The sequence below is a fragment of the Gallinula chloropus genome, assembly GCF_964237585.1.
Source record: "Gallinula chloropus genome assembly, chromosome: 3".
NCBI classification, from domain to species: Eukaryota; Metazoa; Chordata; class Aves; order Gruiformes; family Rallidae; genus Gallinula; species Gallinula chloropus.
The window spans coordinates 44,676,494-44,699,637 of record NC_140087.1 but is presented as its reverse complement, the minus strand read 5'-3'; the positions used below and the strand labels follow the sequence as shown (position 1 = coordinate 44,699,637).

The window sequence follows — 23,144 nt, the reverse complement described above, 5'->3', positions numbered from 1 at the left end:
GACCCAAAAAGCCGTGAAGGGTTGTATCAGCAGTCTGACAGAAATGCTGAAAAACGCAGCATATGGGTATTTGTACAATGAAGCAGAAGTAAATTTCCATTTTGAAAGCCTCATCAGGAAACAGCTTGCTGCCTGGAGAACAGGATTCGTGCTTTTACATTTCCTTCTTGTATCGAGCAGATCTACTGAGCTGCCCAAGTGGCAGGCATTACTCTGGTTACAAGTCACAGGCGTAACTTATTGCTTTGTTTAACAAAGCAGCCTGAATTATATTTATAAAGAGTGCAGCACAGAGCCATTCACATTAAGGAAAAGGTTAAGGGCTTACAGAGAATTAGTAACAAATAGTTTTGAAGAAATTATACTAAGCCGTCTGGATTGAAGCTGGGCTATGCAGTTTGGAGGTGCCTGCATCAGGACCTTGCTTTCCTCCCAACACAAAGTTACTTTAAAACTGCTTAAAAGCATCTTTAAAACCTTATTTTAATCTACAGCTATCACTGCCATAGCCTTAGCAAGGCAAACATTTCCCTAGATCACTAGTACCGCCCAGGAGTTTTCAAGACACAGAACTTTCACTGCTGGCATCCCAGACACCAGACTCTAGTTAAAACTATACTGCACACATCCCAGCACATCTCAGCCATGTAAAGCACTGCAGAAGAGGCCCCAACTCACCAGAAACAGCAACCATGCCCTACCTCTGAGCTAGCATTTATGCTAACCACAGCATCCCACCCTTTTCTCTCTCATGTTGTGAGCAAGCTAGTTTGTATAAGCTGAGAAGGCAGCTCTGGTTTGGGAGAGGGCTTTTGTCCTCAGGTGAGCAGTCTGGGGCTGTGTGGGTGTGTGTGTGGGGGGGGGTTGGGGGGGTGGGTAGGGTGTGTGTGGGGGGGTGGCTGGGTGGGTGCAGGTGGGTGTGTCTGTGGGGGTGGGGTGTGGGGGGTGGGGTGTGGGGGGGTATGGGTGTGGGTGGGTCATTTCCTTCCAGAGCCTGGCACAGCCAGCTCAGTGTGAGCAGCCAGATGGGGCTGGAGTATTGGCATCCTCAACTGCTCCCTCCCTCCAGGCTGTGCTCCAGCTGCTTCAGCTAGTTGATGATCCACAGTTTGCATTTATTCCTGGAAGGGTGTCAATGCCAATAAATCTATTCCATCCTTGAATAAAAGGAAAATGGACAGGTGAAATTTGGTAGTGATGAAAAAGAAAGGCTCAAGGAACAGACAGGTAACAGAAGACATCCAGTAAGAGAAGAGTCCACTGCTGTGGTAGCAATAGAAAGTAAACAAACCCACTTCACAACATGCATTTGCTTTCCTTTCATATTATGCGCAGTCAGCATGGAGGGTCTTCCCTTTGTTTTTAGTTGCATATGTCTCCTTGTACTGCACTGCAAAGGCCACTGTATAATAAAGCAAAATGTACTGTTTCCAGCTCCCTTTGCTATCAGTGCTCTCTTTATGTTCCCTAGATCAACAAGGGAGGAACAGAAATGGAATCACTGCAGAAAACTCCTCCAGTTATACTCGCAGGCCTTCTGTTGCACACTGGCTGCAGATATGACACTCTGTGGACGATCGCATTTCGCAGCAGCAAGTGCCTGCTCCTTGATGCATGGAAAACACATTTGTGCTCTGTTACACACCTAGCTTTTGCGTTGGACCAAGGGAGAAGGTGGCCATGTCCAGGCACTCTGTGTGGCTAGGAAGTTGCTGGTACATCCCATCATGCACAAGGGTTGGGTTGTAAATAAATAAATAAATATATATATATATTTACTGGATATAAATGACAGCTGTGGACAGGAAAATGAGAACAACTTTCATTTTTTTATTGCTGCCTTAGAAGCAATTGATAAACAGTACACTTCATATATAAATGAGCATGTGTCAATATATGACAACAAAAATAAGTTACAGTGACATAGTATTTAACTTTACAAGGTTGTACAAAATTTCCAAATATGAATAGATTTCAACTTAAAAATTTGAAATAAGTTAAAACTTCAACTATTCTGAAGACTTGAAAAATATACATACAATTTCACTCAATCACATCATTTACAGTATGATTTTTTTTAAGCTGTTTAGTCTTATACACCCATATATTTTTTACTGTATTAGTGGAATATATCCTGCTATATGCAGCTTTACTGCACTGGGATAGTGAAAGGGGTTCCCTGAGGGCACAGAACAGGCTTTGAGTGTTTATATTTTAAGTAATTTGATTACATGTATTAGCTAGAAATACAAAACCAAAGCATTATTTATCTGTCCTATAAAGAGAGACTGATTTATCTGCTCTCGCTAGAATTTCCATTGATCCTAGGGAGAATTTGGAGGAAGGCTTAACAGCAGCACTGAGCTAAACTGTCTGTTCAGCCACGATGAATTAGGTCACATTATTTAATGAAATATTTGAAGAATATCTGTTTTGGATTAGATCTCATTATAGGCTACATAGCTAGTCATGGCTATGTACTGAGATATTTATTTCTACAACTAATAGGAAAATTTATTTGATATGGTACTTTGAAGTAACAGGATGGGTTATGGATTGGTATTTTTAACACCTCAATTATACGCACTTGATTATTGTATTAAATTTTATGAAGACTAAAAACCCCTTGTCTGCAAGTGTGTGGTGATTGAGAATGCCAAGGGTTTCACTCAAGCTGTAAAATAATGTCAGGTAGAGGAGATCTAGACTGCAGCTGTATTGCTCCCAATACCTAAGCTGGCGTAGTCAATCCAAAGCTACCACAAGCAGGCTCTGTGTGCTGTCAAAAGGGCAAAAGGCTCACTAATTAAGAAACCATTAGTGAGGGAGCAGATAAAGGAGGAAGTCTGAACAAACTGGCACACATGAGAAAATTGCTCAGTTGTCAGGAATACGGGAAGACACTCAGGCAGCCAGAGGTGAGTCTTAAAATGTCTGCAAGGGATTTGGTAAGAAAGGGGGGGGGGGAAATCCAAGATGTCTATTTGTGCGGCTGAATTTTCTCAAAATATGCTAAAACATCTATCAGAATGCTGCTCTGGTAACCTGGGAACTTTCCTCCAAACAAATACATCTTATATGCATGCCATTTGAATGAGAAAGGGAAAAAAAAGCAGCCGTAAAAGGGCCAGGCACGAGCAATTCCTCATTTCCATTTTTCCCTACTGCTCTTTGGAATAAAGGCCACTGCAGTTTACAATTAAGCTGGAAATGATTTTTGGAACCCGATGTTTTTGTTGTATGACCGAATGAGGCCCGAGGTTTGGGATGTAGAGGGGAGGCCACAGACCTCAGGCCCACATCATGGCACGGGTTCCTGGCACCCTCCTGCCCATCCAGGGGAAAAAAAAAAAAAAGTGGATTTCAGAAGCACAGTGGGAGCCTTTCCACCGGCTGGATCTGGGCTTGGATCAGCCCCCAGAAAAGGCTGGCATTCGCCACTGCTAAGAGGGCACAGAGCAATTTTGGCGAGCAACTGACTGTGTCTTAAGCAAATTAATAGCAGCCAAAGAATGTTGTAGCATACAAACGGAATCAGAATTTCCTCCTATAAATCGATGACTGCAAAGAGAGTCCTCCCAGACTGCGGGGAACGACACCACGAAGACTTCCAAACCCTTTCTCTAGATTGGTTACCACTCCTGTAGTTTCTAATCTCAAACTACTTTAATCAAAACATTTTTCTTAATTGCTTGTTCTGTGTTCTGTCCCTGTGTTGGGTTCAGAGAGGGAAAGAGAACATGGAAATGAATTTCCAAAGTTCAAGCAACATCTAGTGGTTATATAAACCTTACCTCACCCAGCAACGGCTTGGCACACAGTGTACTACTGAACAATCAGATATGACTTTTATATCACATCATTTACTTTTTATCTCAACTAGCAAGCCACTCTATGAGCAGCAACTAAAGAAATGAGTTTATCAGCTGATATTAATGCAATTGTTATCAGGGGCATACAGGGTAAAAGTCATTTGTAGATTACAATTATATATTTGCAAGGAAAGTTCCACACGGGAAGGTGCCACCTGATTAGGGTTATGTAGAGGGTTAAAAAAAAAATGAGAAAAAAAAAAGATATTAAAGCATCTTGGCAAGAAAAAAGTTCTTAGGAGCACAATGTTCCACTGTGACAGTTCAGTGGGAGCCAAGTTTTGACAACATATTTTGGGCTGATACCCATGCAGTGAAAGGAGAAATGTGAGAGCTCGGGGGACACCTGACCTGAGCCAGGGGGCTCATTTTTCTACCAGCATGTGTCCATCTACATTCTGCACTCAGGACCATGGTGCTGGCAGTCATTCCAGAGAGGAGGACACCTACAAAAGTCTGTCTCAGTAGATCCTCTCACTCTTGCTTTTTTATTAGCTGAGAAAGGGGAGGTTCCTCTCAAAGGCTCCTACTGAGGGAAACAATTGCTCTCCGTCATTATCCACCTCTGCTCTTCCAATTAATGTGTTACTGCTTTACAAACTGCCGTCGATATGAGCTAGGGTCGATTATTCTCTCTGAGAGTTTACTGAGACACGGGATTTAATTAGTCAGTGGCAGAAATGCTATGCAGCAAGGTTAGCAAAAAGAGCACCTTGACTAGTGATTTAAAAACTGCTAATATTTTGTATAGTGTCTGAATGGGATGGCTAGGGCTAGCTCAAGGGATTCAAGATTGAGCCTGGAAAGGTTTTTGTCCTTACATCACTTGTAAAATAAACATCATAACAGAGTCAAGCACCATCTTTTTATGTAGCAGAAGGTGAGGGTCCCCTTTCCACTGGCTCCTAATGATCTTATCAGTTTGCACTAAGTTCAGCTCCACTGGTTTTGGCTGAAGAAAATGAACACTTGATAAGGAGTAAAACTACAAATCCCTTTTTCATGAAAGTGATTTCTGAGCTGCTTAATTACTGCATGCCATTTGCCTGTATACTTCAAAATTACAAAGAACCAGGAAAATGCCAGTTTATTTAAACTATGCAAGCCTTAAATATAAATGTATATATTTAGATATTGCCTCTGGGACTTGTTTTGCTCCATAATCAGAAGTACAGCACAGAAAGCTTTCAAGTCACAGGAACAGAAAAACGTATCAGGAAACACATAAAACACGTTCATCAGATTCCCGCAATGTTATCTCTGTTTCTATCACAAAAAATACCCGCTATCTCCAAATAGAAGCAGGAAGCTTATGAGTCTTTTCTCATAACAACTGGTCTTGACTGGTGTGGCCCACACCCTTCCCTAGTGGTAAGGGGAAGCTCACTTCCAGCCCTGGCCTAGGCAGGAGTCCCGTGACTCTTGGTGGAGAGCTCTGGAGTGGAAGAGGGGCAAAAATCCTGCCACCGACACTGAGGCAGGAAGAACTGGGGTAAGCATCAACCAGTTGAGGGGATACCTCTAGAAACCCTGGGGTAATTCCTGTAAAAAAAAGGATGTCTCCTCCTCTGGGCTCTCGCAACACGTACACCTTCCAGCTGCAAAACTTCCCATTATATTTAGCATTTTCTTAGTTCTTTCAGAAAACAATGAATGGCAATTGGTGCTTTTTTAGGGTTCAATGTTGGAACTGGCATTTCTGTGCACTGAGTATACTGAATTCAACGATCCTTCCCTATGCAGCTTGCTTCAGAGAGCAGAAATTAATCTGCTGCCTTTGTGTATCATCTCTAACGATGGATACTGCATCAGTCGATACACACTGTGCAGAGTACAAAAAAAACCCCAACCCTGGCACACCTGCTTATTAGTTTAAGTTTCCCTTGCATTCACACAGATCATTCCTATCTCATGGCAGGGAGCAAAACGCATGAGCTGAGGTCTCCTCAGACAGTATCGGTAACTGCAGGGAAATGTGCAGCTACTTAGGGAGCTATATTATTTTGAAAACAAGCCTGAAAGGACCCTCCATCATATTCAGGGAAGTGTGTGAGCAGAGAGGGAGATAAAGCTCGTTATGGCCTCCTATGCAGAATTTTTCACTCAGGTTATGTGATGGTCAAGAAACCACACTCATTTTGAGTGAAGGAACCAAGTATTTAATCAGAGATACTTCCACAGCCTGAACAGTGGAAAGGTTTTGCCCTAACATCACTTGTAAAATAAACATCATAAATGAAGATATGAGGCAAGCAAATGGAATGTATTTCTGAATCAGAAAAATTCATGCCACTGGAGGAAAGAACCTGCTTAACTCCAGCTCCCTCAGCTTTCATATAACTTTGCAGGTAGTAAAAAAAGGCATGCTTCTATGTTGCTGCATACTAAATAAGTATATTCAATAGGTGTATTCAGTGGGAAGGGATGGAGCCCATATGAAAGATGAAAGTAATGAGTGGGGAAAGGCGCTAGGCACCAAGGACACAGGTCTATTTCTCGTGATGTGCCTGCACAATGCAGATTGCAACACTATGCAGGGCTCAAAGCACATCAGGTTGCAGCTTCTACCCGCATGGTGTTAACTGGTCTGTGCCCTAATGATAATAGCTCTTAAAGTGGGCTCATTGAATGCAAATTAATGAAGGCCATTTCCTCATTGCTGTGACATCTCCAGGCAAGGCAGTATTTGAGGAGTGACTACAGCTGCTTTGTTACACAAAGATTTCAATCCAGAAGGAAAAGAGTCTCAAGAGGACTGGATATTTTGAAGCCACATAAGGAATCGGATTCTTGTCCAGAGTCTTTATTTCATGTTAGTGTAAAAATTTTCAGGTATTTTGAGGATCTGAACTAAATTAACTACGTCTCTGTGAATGATTTGAAAAATAAATGTAAGTTCTCTCTGTACAACAACGTCCTTTTCTTTTCTGATTATGAGCCATGATTACCAGAGCATTTCAAGCATTTTTTAGATACTGCCTTAAATAACTTTTGTCCTGGAGAGAGTAAGAATTTCCCATCAAGTTCTGGAAAACGCGTATGCACCCCATCAAACAAGCCCTGCTTTCGTATGAATGCCTGGTTATTTAGTCCGAGGCTGCTACAGAGAGGATCTCTTCACAGAGGTCTGAGCAGGCTCTTAGTGTAGCTGATGGTGACGCCAGCTTTTCGCTTATGGAGTCATTCATAAGCCAAACTTTTTTGGGCACTGTTTACATGTGTTTATTCACCCTTGGGCAAGGAGGATGTTCACATCTATAAAAACTTTAAATGTCTTGTGGGTTGGGTTTTTTTTTTTTTTTTTTCCACGCTTTCTGCCAAGTTAAATAAATCGTGTAGCTTCACTAGCTTGATAAAAAGTTAGGTCTCCTCACTGCAGTTGAGCTGAATGTTTTTATCACCATTTTCGGAAGACCTTCCCTGGGGCCAGCATCATGCATCCTAGTTAAACTCAGTCAAGATTTTAGTGTTTACAAAACCAGGAAAGGGTGAATGATCTAGATATATTGTGCATTTCTCAGTCCTACCAGGCAAACGAGGCTTTTAAAGCGTGCACTGTTCCACTTGTGGGACTGGCAAACAAAAAATATTATTCCATACAACAGAAAAGACAGAGCAATAGGATGAGGTGAGGGAGGATGATGATTTTTTTCTCTCATTTCTAATGGGAGAAGTACTGTTCTTGTTACCTTAAATAATTTCAGGTGGGGGGTTGCTTTATTTTGCCTTTATGTATTTGTGACATTTGCCTCAACCGTTTTAAGAGCAGCTGGATTCCTGTACCTAGGCCGAGAATTCACAGTGATGTTCACACGAGCACAGGAGGAGTTTCTTTTACATGAACTTAGATAGAGTCTATTGTTAGAAACAGAGCCTTTTATTCTCCCATTTGGCAAAGCCAGTGTGATTTTGGTTAGGCTAATGGAGTTAAACCTAGTGCAGTATTGAAGCAAAAGCTCAATAAGTGAAGTCTGGCCATGCATTTCTAAATGTTGGGTAATGTCTGAAGAGCCAGTGCAATACATTGAAACCATTGCATTCAGAAATAAAGACAACACAGTTGGAAAAATGTGCATTAAAGAAAGATGTGGAAACTTTTCTTGTGGCTAAGCAGAGTAGATTTAAACACAGTTCCCTTGTCCAGTTACAACTGATGAGGCGCCAAAGGCAACATTTACTGTAGGTGACAATTTCAGCATAAGTTTATACATACATCTGTATACATTGCTCTAGATGTGTGTGCATCTCTTTATATGTACATGCCTGGTACTGTGTCATACATATGTTATCCTGATGAGATACACATAGTGCATAGCGATGTATAAGTACAATATGCATATGACACAATACATGTTGGAATACGCCATGAAATGAGTAGCACTTAATGTTTTCCTGCATTACCTGGGCTCTTTCCATGCAACAATCTCTGTCAGGGTCAACTGAAACTCTCCTGAGCCATTTTAATATTTAAAATTGAGCAAAAACCCCTCAAGCACATCTAAGAAGGTAACTGGAAATAATTAAAAAAATCTTACCCAAGGAAAAAAAAATCATAGTCTTTGTTATAATTTGAACATACTACGTAGGTGGTGAAAAGTAGTCAAAGTCCTGAATGCCAGCGTGGCACAAGTTAAGGAGTTCTCTGATTAAGACTGGGAAGACCTGCCAGTGACATCAAATATGTTTTTTAATTCTATGAAAACCTGAATGTCACACATGCTAAACTTCCATATAGAAGTGCTTGGGTATCATGGGACTCTAGTTCGAGACAGAAAAGACAGCCAATGTTAGGAACACCTCAGACATCTGTACCTATCCGTGTTAACAAGAAGCAATCTACAAATATAGATCCCTTTGACCTGCTTCCATAAGCAAGGGCAGTGGCATTTGCAGGGGTACATATATGAAAGATTAAAGGAAGATACAAAATAGAAAATCACAGAAGCTGGAAGAAAGTTGTGAAAAGGGATTGTAGATTTACACGGGTCAAAGAGTATTCAGAGCTACCACAGTGAAGATGTATGTTCTTAGAAATTTTCAAATGTACTACAAGATGTGAATGATTCATGAACTGGATGAAGTTCAAGCTAGTGAGGGCTTGGCAGAATGTCCTTAGGGGTGGTTCATCCCCAGATGCCCCAAAGAAGGTCAGGCTTGGTGAACAGCCAAGTTGTGGTACAGATCACTTCTGCCAATAAGGACCTGGAATATGTCGATCCCGCTCCAGTTCTTTTTGATAACTCTTACACACTGTTACAAAAGAAAGTATCAGAACTCAACACTACAAGTGCTGGAGCTAGTAATATGCCTTCAGACAGTCTAAGAGCAACTTTGCATAGGAATTTTTTGAGAGGAAAGAAAAAGCTTGGTAACAAGACAAGCTTGTAAAGCACATTTTATGAAAAGAATCTGGGAGCCATTTGGAGGAGACTGATGGTTTGGAATCTCAAATAAAAATTTGAATAGGGATGCATAAACAGTCAGATGGTCAAGGGGACAAGTGAAATGCAGTTTGTAAATAGCTTAGCATGATACACCATGACTATCCCTACTGTGTATATGGCAGCATGATGACGACTTCAAAATTAGTGATGCTGCTGATCAGGGAAAAAGAAGAAGAGATTCCTTTTGCTTTGATGTTTGCATTCTGTAGAGGCAAACCGAATGTACTTTGGGACTTGTACAAGCTTGGTAATGAGCCAAAGCTTTTTAGAGTATTATTGCAAAAAGAAGTAAGGACATAGAACAGTCAAGAACATAAGGAGGAATTTTTTCACTGGAACAGGCTGCCCAGAGAGGTTGTGGTGTCTCCTTCTCTGGAGACATTCAAAACCTGTCTGGATGCATTCCTGTGTGATTTAGTCTAGGCAATCCTGCTCTGGCAGGGGGGTGGACTAGATGATCTTTCAAGGTCCCTTCCAACTCCTAACGTTCTGTGATTCTGTGAAGACAGCAAAATAAGATAGTGCAGTTGTAGACAATTGAAAAAGGTCACCAACTACCTCAGAACATCTGTGTGAGTATCCTCACAAAACTGCCGTATTCCTTTAGATCATTTATTTTTTGGGATACATAGCTCCATAGATTTAGGTCCTGGGAGCTGCTCAGCCCTTTCCCACCTATACCTGTTCAGCTTTAGAACAGAACCACACAGATCTGCAGTTTACATTTGCAGGAAGTGTGTTATGCTGGGAGAGGATTAAGTCCTTCATGCACCATGACATATGTCCCTGGATCTTTGGATCAGAGGTTTGAGAAACCTGTACTGGTGCAGAAGCAATAAACTACCACAATTCTACATTGAGAAAGCCAAGCATACAATTAACGTAATTAGTTGTCTTAGAGCTGTTCAGTGCTGGCATTGACTGGGCTCTGTTTGACAAAGCTTTCTCCAGACAACCCAATGACTTTCACCTCCATTTTTTGATCCTCTTCGTATGGAGTCCAATCTTGTGCAACTGTAACTAGTAGGGATGATGCCTGGTCTCTGAAAAAGCAGCGTGCTGTGTAGGGAGCGTGAATGGGACTGAGCTGTTTGTCTGCCCTCAGAATGATGCTTTCTGTCATGTTTCTGACTTAGTTTTCCTCAAAACCAATGAAAAGTTACATCATGTTCACTTTTTAATCGTAGCGCTGTGTCAGATTGTACCTGTCAGTCATGTGTTGTTCTTCCTCTGCAACCTACTGTGTGCACCTGTGTTCGTAAATAATATACCCTACCCAATTGTGCATGTAGCTAAAGTTTTTGTGTGTGCATGGGGTTAAAGAAAACTTGTTGACATATAAAATGCAAATCAATTTGATCCCCACTGTACTTGTAACACAGCCAAATTCTTAATATTTTATAGTGCATATTCCATTAAATAAATAATAACTAAATTGATCTATGCTACAATATGTGTATACATACATCTCTTATGATGTCTGTAAATAACATTTTAAAGCCTGTTCACACATCAAAAGACAGGTTGTTTATTTCTCTGTTAAAACAATCCAAGGTTTTAACTCTTCCTCTTATGTAAACAGTGGTGACAGCCGCTTTCAAGGAAGCTTAACTTCATTAAAAATAATAGTTTCCCATTGCAAAATCAATAATAATATATCATAAATCCCCCTGACAAACTCTGGCTTCCTTACATGCTCTCACATTTTGTGTATTAGGGGCACAGCACTACTCTAAATATCGGAAGATAATAACATGGCAATATATATAGATATAGATATATATTTAAATGTTAAAACATTAGTTAGGTCAACTTGAGTAATGAATATATTTCAAATATATGCTTCTTTCTATAAATAAAGGTCACTGGTTTTCTTTGCAACATGGGTGCCTTGTAAGTCTTTGGTTGTATGTGGCCACCAAAACCGGTAAACCAATTCTGGGTCTCTTCAGCTCAAAACGCACTTGTGACGCATAGATGAAGATTTAACTTTTTTTGTGTTTTATACTAAACTTGTACTTGCAGTAGTCTTGCAATATCATTTACAAGCTTACCTTTACATAGACATTTTAAACAACTCATACAAAAGAAAGATTGGTATGTCAAGAGTTATTTGTTTTAGTGACGAGAAAGCTAGGTATACTCTATTCATTGCTCAAGCAGACCTTTATGAATCACTTTAAAAGGACACTACAGCTGAAGACTGAAGAGCAATATTTATCAACATTAAATAAAACATTTGGTGAAGTATGTATAAATATTTCTTCATATGAACATAACACAAAATTAAATAGTTCAGATACACAGACACCATTTAATATATTTCCACTGTTGTCAAAATCATCTGTAAACACCATCTCACACTGAATACAAAAGCAGCTTTTACATCAGTTCTGTGTTCACAACACTGATGCCCCTTTGTAAAACAAGGTATTTGTTTTGTTTTATTTTCAGCAAAATAAGAGTCTAAGCAATAATAATAAAAACAAAAAAGATTTGGTCAGTTCAAAGGAGAATACAATATTATCTTTCACCATGTAACTAAGTCAGATTTGGAACAATAGTTTAAAGTACAATCCTTTCCCCAAGGGATCTCTGACTTTTATAAATCATGTTTGGTGCAGACCACATCACAAATACCAGGAAATACTGGTCATGTCTAAGCTAAAAATATTAAAGCCCTTTTAGAATTTTCTTTATAAAAAATCACCAGGTTACAAATTGGCAATATCCATGTTTTTGTATCACCGAATAACCTGGCATTAAACAGATCTAGGTGCACTTCTTATGATTTTTAAAGCAGATTCCGGAAAATAAACCCTTTTTAGTGAGCATCCTTCATGTGCAAAAATAAAGCTTTTTTTTTTTCACACAAATCTTTTGCATCTGAAGATGACCTGGGCAGTGGCGGCGGTGCTGGGGGGGGGCTCCAGCAAGTTAAGACAGAAAATTAAACTTTCATTGGAAGCTGTATGGATACCGTGCCTTGGTTCTGAGCTGGCTGTGTGAAGGGTGGTGCAGCTCTGGATAGTGTCCATGTGTGCCCTGTGAGCAGTGAAGCCACCTGAACACAAAATGGGGCTCCTGCCAATGGCTGTGCCCGCCTGGTGCCTGAGCAGCAGGTTCCCTTCGAGCATCAGCGCTCTACGGCCCAGATGTGGGCTCTTGCCATCCTACAACTTAAAAAGATAACTTTGCACTCTGCCTTGGATGTGGCCTTCAATCCCTTTCAACTTCATATCTTTTGGAGAGGTGTGATAACTCGGGGCGGGGGGGAGGAGATACTGTGCTCAAGATTAAGGTTTTATTGGGAGCGTGCCCCATTACAAAATTCGGTAGACTGCTAGGCTCACAGGCTATGCTTTGGTTCTCTCCATTTGAAATGTGGATACCATCTTTTGCTTTCAAAGATAAACTTGAATTTCAGGGGGCAAAGAATGACATCTCTATTTATAATGTGATTTTCTGATTTAAAAAAAAAATTAATTTCATTCACGTGTAATCGTGATGGGAGGCCCTATAAAAACCTAGAACAATAGATCACCTCTTTCCTGGTATGTGTGCATTTTACAGGTGTGAATGTATGTTATGCATACATACACACTCACACACACACACATATATAAAACATGAGCTGCACACACAGATACTTGGCAATCAGGAATCGGGGTTATAATTAACAATACACCAGAAGAGAAGTAGACAGGAAGCTCTACCTGGACAAGAAGCAATTTTTCAACCTATACAGTGTCTCAAATAATTTTATAATCCTGTTTCGCTAGCTTGCTACATCTGTATGTGATTTGAATTGAAAGTTGTTGGATTCCTTGGAAACAGAAGAGTTGGGCTAGCTAGATGTGCTTACCTGAGATCCCAGAGTTGATTATAATCAAAGAGCTGGGCAGATCAGTAATGGGTTTATAATTGCTATACAGCTTCTTGCAAATTTGTAGGAAAACTTTATTAAGTCTTTTATTCCTTAGTAAAAACGTCGAAGTTTGTTAGTTTTTGCTGAATGCAGATTTGATTTTTATATTAAACTTGATTTATTAAAAGGATACATAAGCCTGGCAGCTGCTTTCATGTCTTGATGTTTAAATGTTTGAATCAGCACCCGGGAACCACCCTCCCACCCCAACCCATCCCATTCCATCCCTTCCTATCCCGTCCTGTTTCATCTCATCCTATCTGGTCCTGTCCCGTCCCATCCCATCCCATCCCATCCCATCCCATCCCATCCCATCCCATCCCATCCCATCCCATCCCATCCCATCCCATCCCCCCTTCGTTATTTGTTAAATTGTTTAAAAAATACTACTCTATGAAGCCTCCCTAGGGATCCGCTTATGAAAAATGACGGACTGCCTTTGCTGATACTGCTGTTTTCGTCGTTTCCGTTTGTCACACTGGCACAGCAGTAGCATCTTGAAAGTGTTTCTGAATGTTTTGTTACACAGTGCATAGCACACGGGGTTCACGGTGCTATTGATGTAGCAAAGCCAGTACCCCAGGTTCCAGAAAGTTTCAGGGATACAGTCGCAAAAGGTGTTCACCAGAACCATGATGTTATATGGGGTCCAGGTAATGATGAAGGCCAACAAAATGGCACTGAGTGTCTGTGCCGCTTTCTTTTCTTTGATAAGTGACATTCGTTTTCGTTTTGTGATCTGACTTCTGGTCTTCAAGGCAAACTTTTTTGCCAGAGTTGCTTCCTTGAAGGACAAGGGCAAGGCTGCAGATGTCTTGGTCACTGATGAGATGCCATCAGAAGTTGTGGTTGTTTCTGCTGACCCTGGCTGAATCGGAAGCTTAGAAAAGCTCTTTTGGAAATTTCCACCATCCTGAACACTTTTAGGAGGATGCAATTTTTTGGGTTTCTTTTCCTTTGACTCCGTGTCAGATTTCTGAAGTTCATCTGCTGACTCATGCAAATCTTCCGAGGAGGGTAGTTTCGTGGAATTGAGGATGGCGCTGTGACCAGGAAGCTTCAGCACGATTGAGTAGATGGCTCTGGTCTCTGCAGCGATATCTTCTTCGTCAGAGGAGGCGGAATTTTCAAGGGAGGCAGCAGCATCGTTGTTGTTCCAGCTGTCACTGCTGCTGTGCTCTTGGTCCCCCTGGTCGGTGTTGGGTTCCCAGCTCTTCATGGTGAGCCAGAAGTGGCAGCGTCCGTATTTCCTTCGGGTGGAGCGTTTCATGCTCTGCTGTTGCAGCTCATAGCTGCTGCAGCTCCGGGAGCTGCCTGTCTGGTGTACAAAGCGTGCTGCCTCTGCTTCACTGCTGGAAGCCTGTAGCCCTGCTAGCTCTTTGGTGCGTTTCTCGGTCTCCTTGTAGATCCTCCAGTATAAAATACTCATAATGGTGACTGGCAAGTAAAAGGCAGCTATGGCAGTGCCAAAAGTGATGATAGGTTCACTTAGAAACTGGATGAAACATTTATTAGGAGGCACAGTCCTCTCCCCAACAAAATACTGCCAGAACAAGATGGCAGGGGCCCAAAGAACAAAAGAGATGATCCAGGCTAAACCAATCATCACCCCAGCCCTTTTGGTTGTTCGTTTGGCTCTGTACGTAAGCGGCCTGGTGATGGAAAAGTACCTGTCAAAACTTATGACAAGGAGATTCATAACAGAGGCATTACTGGCGACATAGTCAATGGAGAGCCAAAGATCACAGGCCAAGTTTCCCAAAGCCCAGTGGTCCATGATGATGTATGTGGTGTAAAGATTCATAGAAATAACACCGATGATCAAATCCGCACAAGCAAGACTCAACAAGAAGTAGTTGTTGACCGTTTTCAGTTGTTTGTTAACCTTAAACGAAACGATCACTAGGATGTTTCCTATGATGGTCACCAGTGCAAGGATCCCTGTGAGGAAAGCAATCAAAACTACTTGCCAGACAGCGTGTCCACCCAGTGGGTCTGTGCTCGTGGAATTTAGGGACCTGTTTTTTGATTCCATGGTGGAGAAGGAAAAACTCTCCGTGGTCTGAGGGAAATCATAGCTGCCAATGAGTGATGCTGCTTCATCAAGGAGTCCTGGTCCATGTGAATCTCTCTTCCAGAAGGAGCTCACATTCGAAAATAGGGGCGAGGCTGAACTGTTATTTTGCATGATCATTGTGGCTCTCTGACATAGTCTGCAGCAGGGAAAAAAAAAAAAAAACAAAAAACAAGTGAAGATGGTAAATAGACAGTTGCCTGCATACTCCTACATAAAATGAGAAATGTCTTCAAAAGCCAAGCCGCCTGTGACACATTCCAAATCAGAGGCGTACCTGGTAGTATTCAGCTGACAGCTGTGGTTAATCTCAGCTCTTCATAGTAATTGCACACTGTTCCCTTAAAAACATCCAGTCACAGAAGAACCAAAAGCCTGGGAAAATGTGAACCCAGAGTAGTAATAAAATGCCCTCAAACTCTGAATTAAAAAGCTCCATGCTGGATCAGCCCTGTACTCTACTTCTCAACAGCCCACTATCCCGGAGCCTTCAAAAACTAAATGCCAGGCACACAGAGACACAAATCCTCCAAGTCTGAACCAATGTTGGTTCCCAGTGCTACCCTGGCACCAGGAAATCACAGCCCCAGACTTTGCTGCCTCCAGCTACAGCTAACAGCAAGCAAAAATATTGTTCTGTCTTTCCTGAAACTATCAAGACACAAGCTGGCATCAGTTCACTGTGCCAAGCTACTCTAACCCTATGTGAGGTTGCAAAGATCTTCTTTTCATCTACATTTGAGCTACCTGATAAAGGTACTATAAGTTCTCATTAGCACTTTTTTCACATGCCACTATTAATTTTTCATGCACATTTTAATACTTGGACTAAGGATTTTGTACATCTAATGACTTCAAAATGTCTTTGGGGCAACACGTTAAAATTCCCTTTGAAAACGTGGTCTCTAGAGTCAGGAAGACATGTTTGGCAGATGTATGTCAAAGCAATCATTAAACACTTTAGGAAAAGAGGAAAAAAAAAACATGAAAGGGATTCATAATTAAGTCTTAATCCTGTTTCCCAAGTACTTATGTAAAATTTAAGACATGCTTAGAATAGGAATTTGCATTTCCCTTATTCCAATAAATTCCATGGTCAACTGACTAGATTTGTTGTAATAAATCAATTACATCATCAAGCAGCAAGAATTCTGATGCAGAAGTCCAGCACTGACAGTAAATGTTAAACAAAATATGCTGTCAAAAAGAAAGGTTTGTTAACAGTTTTCCAACTGTGAATTCTTTCTGAGTCAATATATTATGGCATGAGATCATGAGTAGCGCAGTGTACTGGTGTTACATAAAATATTTAAGAGGATGTTTTGATTTGCTAATTATTTTCTAAATCCTGTTTTCCCTTGAACTGTACTTGGTTTTGCTAGCAAACTGTAAGATACTATGTGACTTTAAATGAATTGGGTTCTGTGACATATGCACTAAATAAACCAGTAATTCCTTAGCCCACGCACAATATCTAACTCACACTCACCCATATTTTGATATTTACCATAAATGAAATACTAATCATCTTTCTCTTTATTAATAGTAAGACAAGGATATAATGCTGCTGCCTTAGCCTAATCTAATTCAATCCACATTTAATGCATACATCATTATATCAGACAGGATGCGAACACAGCAATAACATAATAATAGCCACAGTAAATATTGCTCTGGGAAATCAAACAGCTAACTTTAACTCTTCTCCTGATAGATTGAAAATTTGAAGGTTGAAGCAATTCCAAAAAAGGTAAAAAGACATTGTGGAATTTTTTTCAAGCTTCTCCTCTAAAATGTTCAATATTTTTTACCATTTTAATTGTTCCTTTCCTGAGAAAATCTAAACAGGCTTTTCTGAAAAAATTTCACCATGTCCTTGCCATCTGTTAGGGAAGCTGTGGGACCAAACATACTTTTTCTTTTATTCAAGATATACCACTTCTGACTATGGAGCTGGTGTAGTTCATGCCAGCAAGCATACAGCAACACACCCTCTCTGATCCCTGTCATATTGATTCAGAGAAGCTGCAGAAATCAAATCTATACTGTGAGAGAGATAGACTCATCCCACCTCCGCTAACGAGATGAAAGTCTGTAGAAAGTCATTTGCAAAAAGGCAAGCAGAGGTCTGGATGAGAAGCAGGTTCTTGCTTCCATTCACACACCCCCAGGCACACTTACACCAGCACACTCCTTCACCTTGACCGAAGAGAGCACTCATTTACATCTTTATAAAAGCGGAGATCCCACATACTCAAAAATCACAAAGGAAATGCCCACGGAAACCCAATGTACAATAAGGTTCTCCTTTGAAGAAGGCAGTGAAGCAATATTCAAGCTTGGCTTGGCTCTTCCATTGTGTGGGTGAAACAAAAACACAGCTCGCTTGTGAGCAGCTACTTAAGCAAGTGTTGACAATGTTCGTGCCAGTTGTTTTATGGGCCAGGGTGGTTAGTCACAGCAGGGAAAAATCTTAAGACTCAAACAGGATTGCTGGAAACCATCCTTCTTACGGTGTTTTACTTAGGAAACAGGCAGCTTTTCCAGATAGGATGAGGTCAGATAGGATGAAGTCAAAACCAGAATAGTACGAAGAGAGATCTGGAATAATGATATTTGCTAAATACACGCCAGAAATGATTAATGTTATAGGGTACAGACCTTCCTTCTCGGACATTAGGGAACAGAGAGCAGAGGATGAAAGCCAGAAAGCATCCCCTCCGCAGACATACACTGTAAAAACTCTACAAGGTGGCCAACATGGTCAAGGAGTGATTGAGATACCTGACTAAGCTTAGATGGCAATTATGCTGCTTTTCCATAAAAAAAGACAAAGACAAGCTGGGATGTTGTAATACACAAGAAAGGATCAGACAGAAGATACTGATAAAGGATATGCAACTTCCACTACAAGGCATAGAATAAAAACCAGCATCACTTAGAAGTGATGTTAGAAATAACAGTATTACCAAGAAATAAAAATAGTTGACAGTTCGGTAGTACTTCCCATTTTCATTGCATAACACAACCATAAACTAACTTAAGTGTTAGCCTTGGAAGTGCAAAACAACTACTGCATAAAAGATACAAATAATCTTGGCTAAATTAATGTGCAAACACTGCACTATCTACCACATAGTCCATAAAGTAATTGTGAATTCTGTTTAATTGTTGGCTTTGAAATGGAATTTCAATGTAAATTAACCAATAAATCCCTTCAGAAATGCCATGATACAAAAGACTCATCCGGAAGCCTGGGAAAACTCCCTCAGCTGCAGCCTTTCAGATGCTGAGCAAGTGCCAGAACCAAACCTTCACTCCTCAGGTCAGTTCTCCCATCCCTGGACTTTAAAATAACTTCTCTAAGTTACTTCTCTAAGCCACTGTTAGCACCTGCACAGTCCTCAGCCTTCCAGAAACTGAGGGAGTGGAGAGGGAAAGCAATGCATTGACAGCTCTCTGTGGTCCAGTGCCATCCTGCAAGCTGGAATGCAGCATTTTTAAGATCTCCGGCGACAAGGGGACCCCTCAACTCAGACTGACTGGACTATTTGATAAAATGGAAATGCCAGCCGGATGATGAGTGCAGCCTCTTCTTATTCTGGCTCTTCTACAAGCTCCTGCAATCAAACTGTTTAATTCAATAAAAATGTATTACCCATATGTTCATCCGCGCAGAAAAAAGCTATCAGTACCAGCACCAGCAACCCCATAACATGCCAAATCAGCAAAACTCCATTTTCTTCCCTTTAGGAAGCCAAAGCAAGCTGCTATCTGTCATTTTCCAAAAGCTGCCATGCACTTTCTGCTTTCTCTGTAGGAAGGGGTTACAGGGAGTAAGAGGATATCCTGGGTCTAAGGAAAAGCCAGGCTCTGCGACAGAATGGCATCTGACCAAGTGAGAAAGCAGTCACAAATTTTTTGGTAAAATGAACATTGCAGCACAGCCTGAGTGAAGGAAACAGACCAAACTGTGAAAGAATTACAGGTTTATACACCAAGATGCCAGGAGAAGAGGAGGCTGAGGGCAGACCTCATAGTGGTCTATGGCTTCTGATGTGGGGGAGCGAAGGGGCAGGTGCCAATCTCCTCCCTTTGGTGACCAGGGATTGAACTGGAAGGGAACAGCAGGAAGCTGTGAGAGGGGAGCTTTAGGTTGGCTGTTAGGAAGAAGCTCTTTACTGAGCGGGTGGTCCGGCACTGAACAGATTCCCCAGGGAAGTGGTCACAGCACCGAGCTGGATTGAGTTCCAGAGCGCCTGGACAATGCACTCAGTCACATGCTCTGACCTGTCTGGCCCTGTGTGGAGCCAGGAGTTGGACTTGATGATCCTTATTCCAACTCAGGATATACTATGTTTCTATGATTCTGTAAGAGTTTACAAACAATTGATATGATACACGAGGTTGTACTTCGAAGCCAGGGAATAACAAAGGAAAATATTTTAGTCCCAAGAATATGTAATTGCTTATCCAGGATTACCACTGCGCTATTCACCGTGCTTTTTCTTCTTGTTTCTGCTTTTTAGTAACACCTTGTGAACTGTACAGGCCAGAGAGCACCAGAGGCACCGTACACTTCTCAGCGCTAGTCGGGGCAAGTGTAGGCAGAGTATGGGCATGACTGTGCCACGCTGCACACATGTCCGGAGGGACTGAGAGGTGCGGTAGCCCACTAACACCCACTGGAAGGGAAGAAGGCAGCTCCAAATGGTCACTAATTTCAATAAATGGCTATAACACAGGTTTAAAAGCCTGAATTTTTATATCGCTCAATTCATTGCACATTGCTGTAAACAGAAAATGAAACAGAATAGGTGGTAGGAATAGTCCTGTCACACATTCTCACTGCATTTCATTTCTCTCTCTTTGTTTCGTGTTTCAGCAGTTTTGATAAATCTTCACATGTCAGTTTACCATACTTTTTCCTTTCTTTAAACCTTCCTATTCACAAGCACCCCACCACCATTTTTCTTCAGAGAAATCTGTTTTCTTGCTGTCCTTGAAGGGCTGTAAGACACATCTCCAGGGCAGTCAGACAGACCTCTACAGGCTTGGCCGTATGTGAGCTCAAAATGGTCAAGCCTTGATGAGTGAAGAATTTCACGTCTCATCTGTTTCCACAGACAAGAAAATGGCTTGCTTTATTTTTCTGTTTTTCTCTGCATTGCTGTTGCATACACATTAGCCTGAACAGCAGAGAACTCCATGCAGTGGAGAAATCAAGCCTTTAGAATGCTTCACTTAGCATTTAGCTAAACTGCTAGCTCCAAACCTAGTATTTGGTGAAATAAAAATTTATATGAATTTAAATTTTCCTGAAATTATTCCCAAGATTACATGTACCTATTTTTCCAATCACACATAGTGTGGTTTTTTCCCAAAACACAAAAGAAAATTAAAAACTTGAAATGAAAAAACTGAAGATGCAAGTATTCACACTAGCATTCAGAATTTTGCATTCATTTTATAGCAGATTATAGAATTTACAGCTAAGGTTGCACAAGATACAGGATTCCTTATGAACGTGAATGTCATAACAGGAATCAAAGTGTAATTATCAGTGAATGGGGGGTCAGATTTTCCATGATGTACCGACGAATAAATAAATTACACTCAATATAGTTTTGCAGCTTTGCAGAAGATGCAAAGAGCCAAAGAAGGTACAGCACCATAGCAATTAATCCTGTTATGAAAGATCCTAGCCAGTTGGCCTGCACGTTCACAGTACATACAGATGAATAGCTGACATACCCTTATACTTTTTTATATATATGTGTGTACACCTAAGAATATATACATACAATTATGTCACGTAGAAAATGTGACAAAAGTACAAGTGTGTATATATCTGCAGATGAAAGTATATGTATATATTTTAATATATATATATACATATATGCATGTATATATACACATAAATACATATATACACACACATACACACACGCACATATTTATATATATATATTTGCTGTTACATCCACACATACTTTTGTCACATTAGTCCAAATATTGCTATAAGGAAAGACTGCATCTTTCACTAATTAGCTATCAACTTGATATAGATGAAGCTGAGTCAAACACATCCCACTAACACTTCAGCCCAAGCTCTTTCATTTTTCCATCCATAAAGACTTTTGCTTGTTCTTACTAAAATTACCTAGATTTAGTGCCAGTGCTTTAAAATCACTTTTGTAATTAATAAATAAGACTTGCTTATTTACTTACTGTGTTGCTGCTGTTAGTGTGAGTGGTCCAGCATGAGCAAACTAGGAACTAATTTTTTTACTCATATGTGGTGTTTTCATTACTCTGGAGAGAATTTTGAGAACCTAATGCACAGCACCAAGCTACCTGATCCCTCTCCCTTGCTGCCCCGCCATCAGCATCCCTCCCAGGGAGGAGGGGCAGGGGGATGCTGCCTCAAGTGTTCTTCCTGGGACCCAAAAGGACGCCACACTGGGAGCACCAGAGAGTGCCCGTATAACACAACCAGAAAATCTGGTATCTAAAGCTGGGCCATGGAAAGAGCCTCTTTTAGGCCTTAATTTGCCAATTATCTTCTGCCAAACTTTTAGCATCCCCTCCACTTGGAGCGAGAGGCTCATGTTTGTACCACCCAGCTGCACCTGCAGCATCCACTGCAGGCCTTGCTTGTGCTGTGTTTGCTTACACAAAATTTGCTCTTTCAAACACTTTATCTCATGTAGCATGAACCCTTCACTGAGGGCTTTTATATTATGATAGAAATGTAACTTTGAAAACTAATGTGTTGGAAAGGCCAGGGATTTAATTGGAAATACGTATCTGCTTATTTACACAGCTACAAAAGTAAGAATAAATACTGTGTTAAAACTAGGACCAGAAAAGAAAAATAAAAATCTGACATGTTGCATGTGTTGCCCTTTCAAAAACCTAGATGTGTATTTCTGATCCTTGTGCTTCAGACTTCCATTTAAGATTCTGTTACATGAACTGTGTAATTTCCTGCAAAATTTTTTCAAATGTGCCATATAAAACAAACATGCATCCTACTCTGCCTAGTCAAAAGGACAGGGATTTTAATGGATCTCCACCTCTACTGAATACGTGTTTCTGTGCTATTGATTATTTATTTACTCTTTATCTTCAGTGACTAGATACTCATTCGTTCCCTGACTTCCAGTTTCAAAGTAACTCTGTCCTGAAATCCTCTAAAACAATTTCCTGGAGAAGCTTTGGAAATGAGCTGCTGACCTGAGCTGTGATATGGCCTACGGGCAGTGAAGGTTCACCAGGTCGAGCACTGAAGGTACCACACGTCTCTTTCTTGTGGTTATCATCCTAAGAACTCGCAGAGAACAAAGCGAAACCTTCCAAAGCCTGACTTTGGATGCGTGTACAGTTTTTGAGTGTTTGAAAACCAGAGCAAATTAGGCCTTGCCTAATTAAGATTACAGTAAATATTGACTACCAGCTCAAATAATTATATCTACCAGGTGCATTCTTATGAAGAGAGGAAATTATTTGCATTCCAGGCAGTGTCTCTTTCAGAGAGCTTTATTAAAATTACATCCCATCTGTCTAATTGATATTGGAGAAAACAGACACGTGGTCAGAAACATAGTTAGAATTGCAAATAAATACTGAGAGTTTTACTCACTTGAGCAACCCATCAACTTTGTGGGCAGCTAGGGACAGAGAGGTTTGGGCTGGTTGTTATGTTGAATTTAAACATGATATTAGATTGAGATGAAAGAAGAATGCCAGCCATTTAATTATCTTACTTATGCATGAGGGGTGCATATTTTTTTCTTTCAGTAAAAACGTCTCCATCTTAGAGA

The 23,144-nt window shown here is 40.8% G+C and overlaps 1 protein-coding gene across 2 annotated transcripts in view; it reads right to left on the bottom strand.

The window, feature by feature from the left end:
• Positions 1 to 13,616: 13,616 nt before the first annotated feature.
• Positions 13,617 to 23,144, bottom strand: part of CHRM3 (cholinergic receptor muscarinic 3) — a 265,164-nt gene continuing 255,636 nt past the window's right edge. For both annotated transcript variants that reach the window (XM_084261901.1, XM_084261902.1), the window contains one exon: positions 13,617 to 15,457. In XM_084261901.1, coding sequence (XP_084118027.1) covers positions 13,636 to 15,457 — 1,822 coding nt within the window. In that variant the 3' untranslated portion in view covers positions 13,617 to 13,635. The remainder of the gene's footprint in view (positions 15,458 to 23,144) is intronic.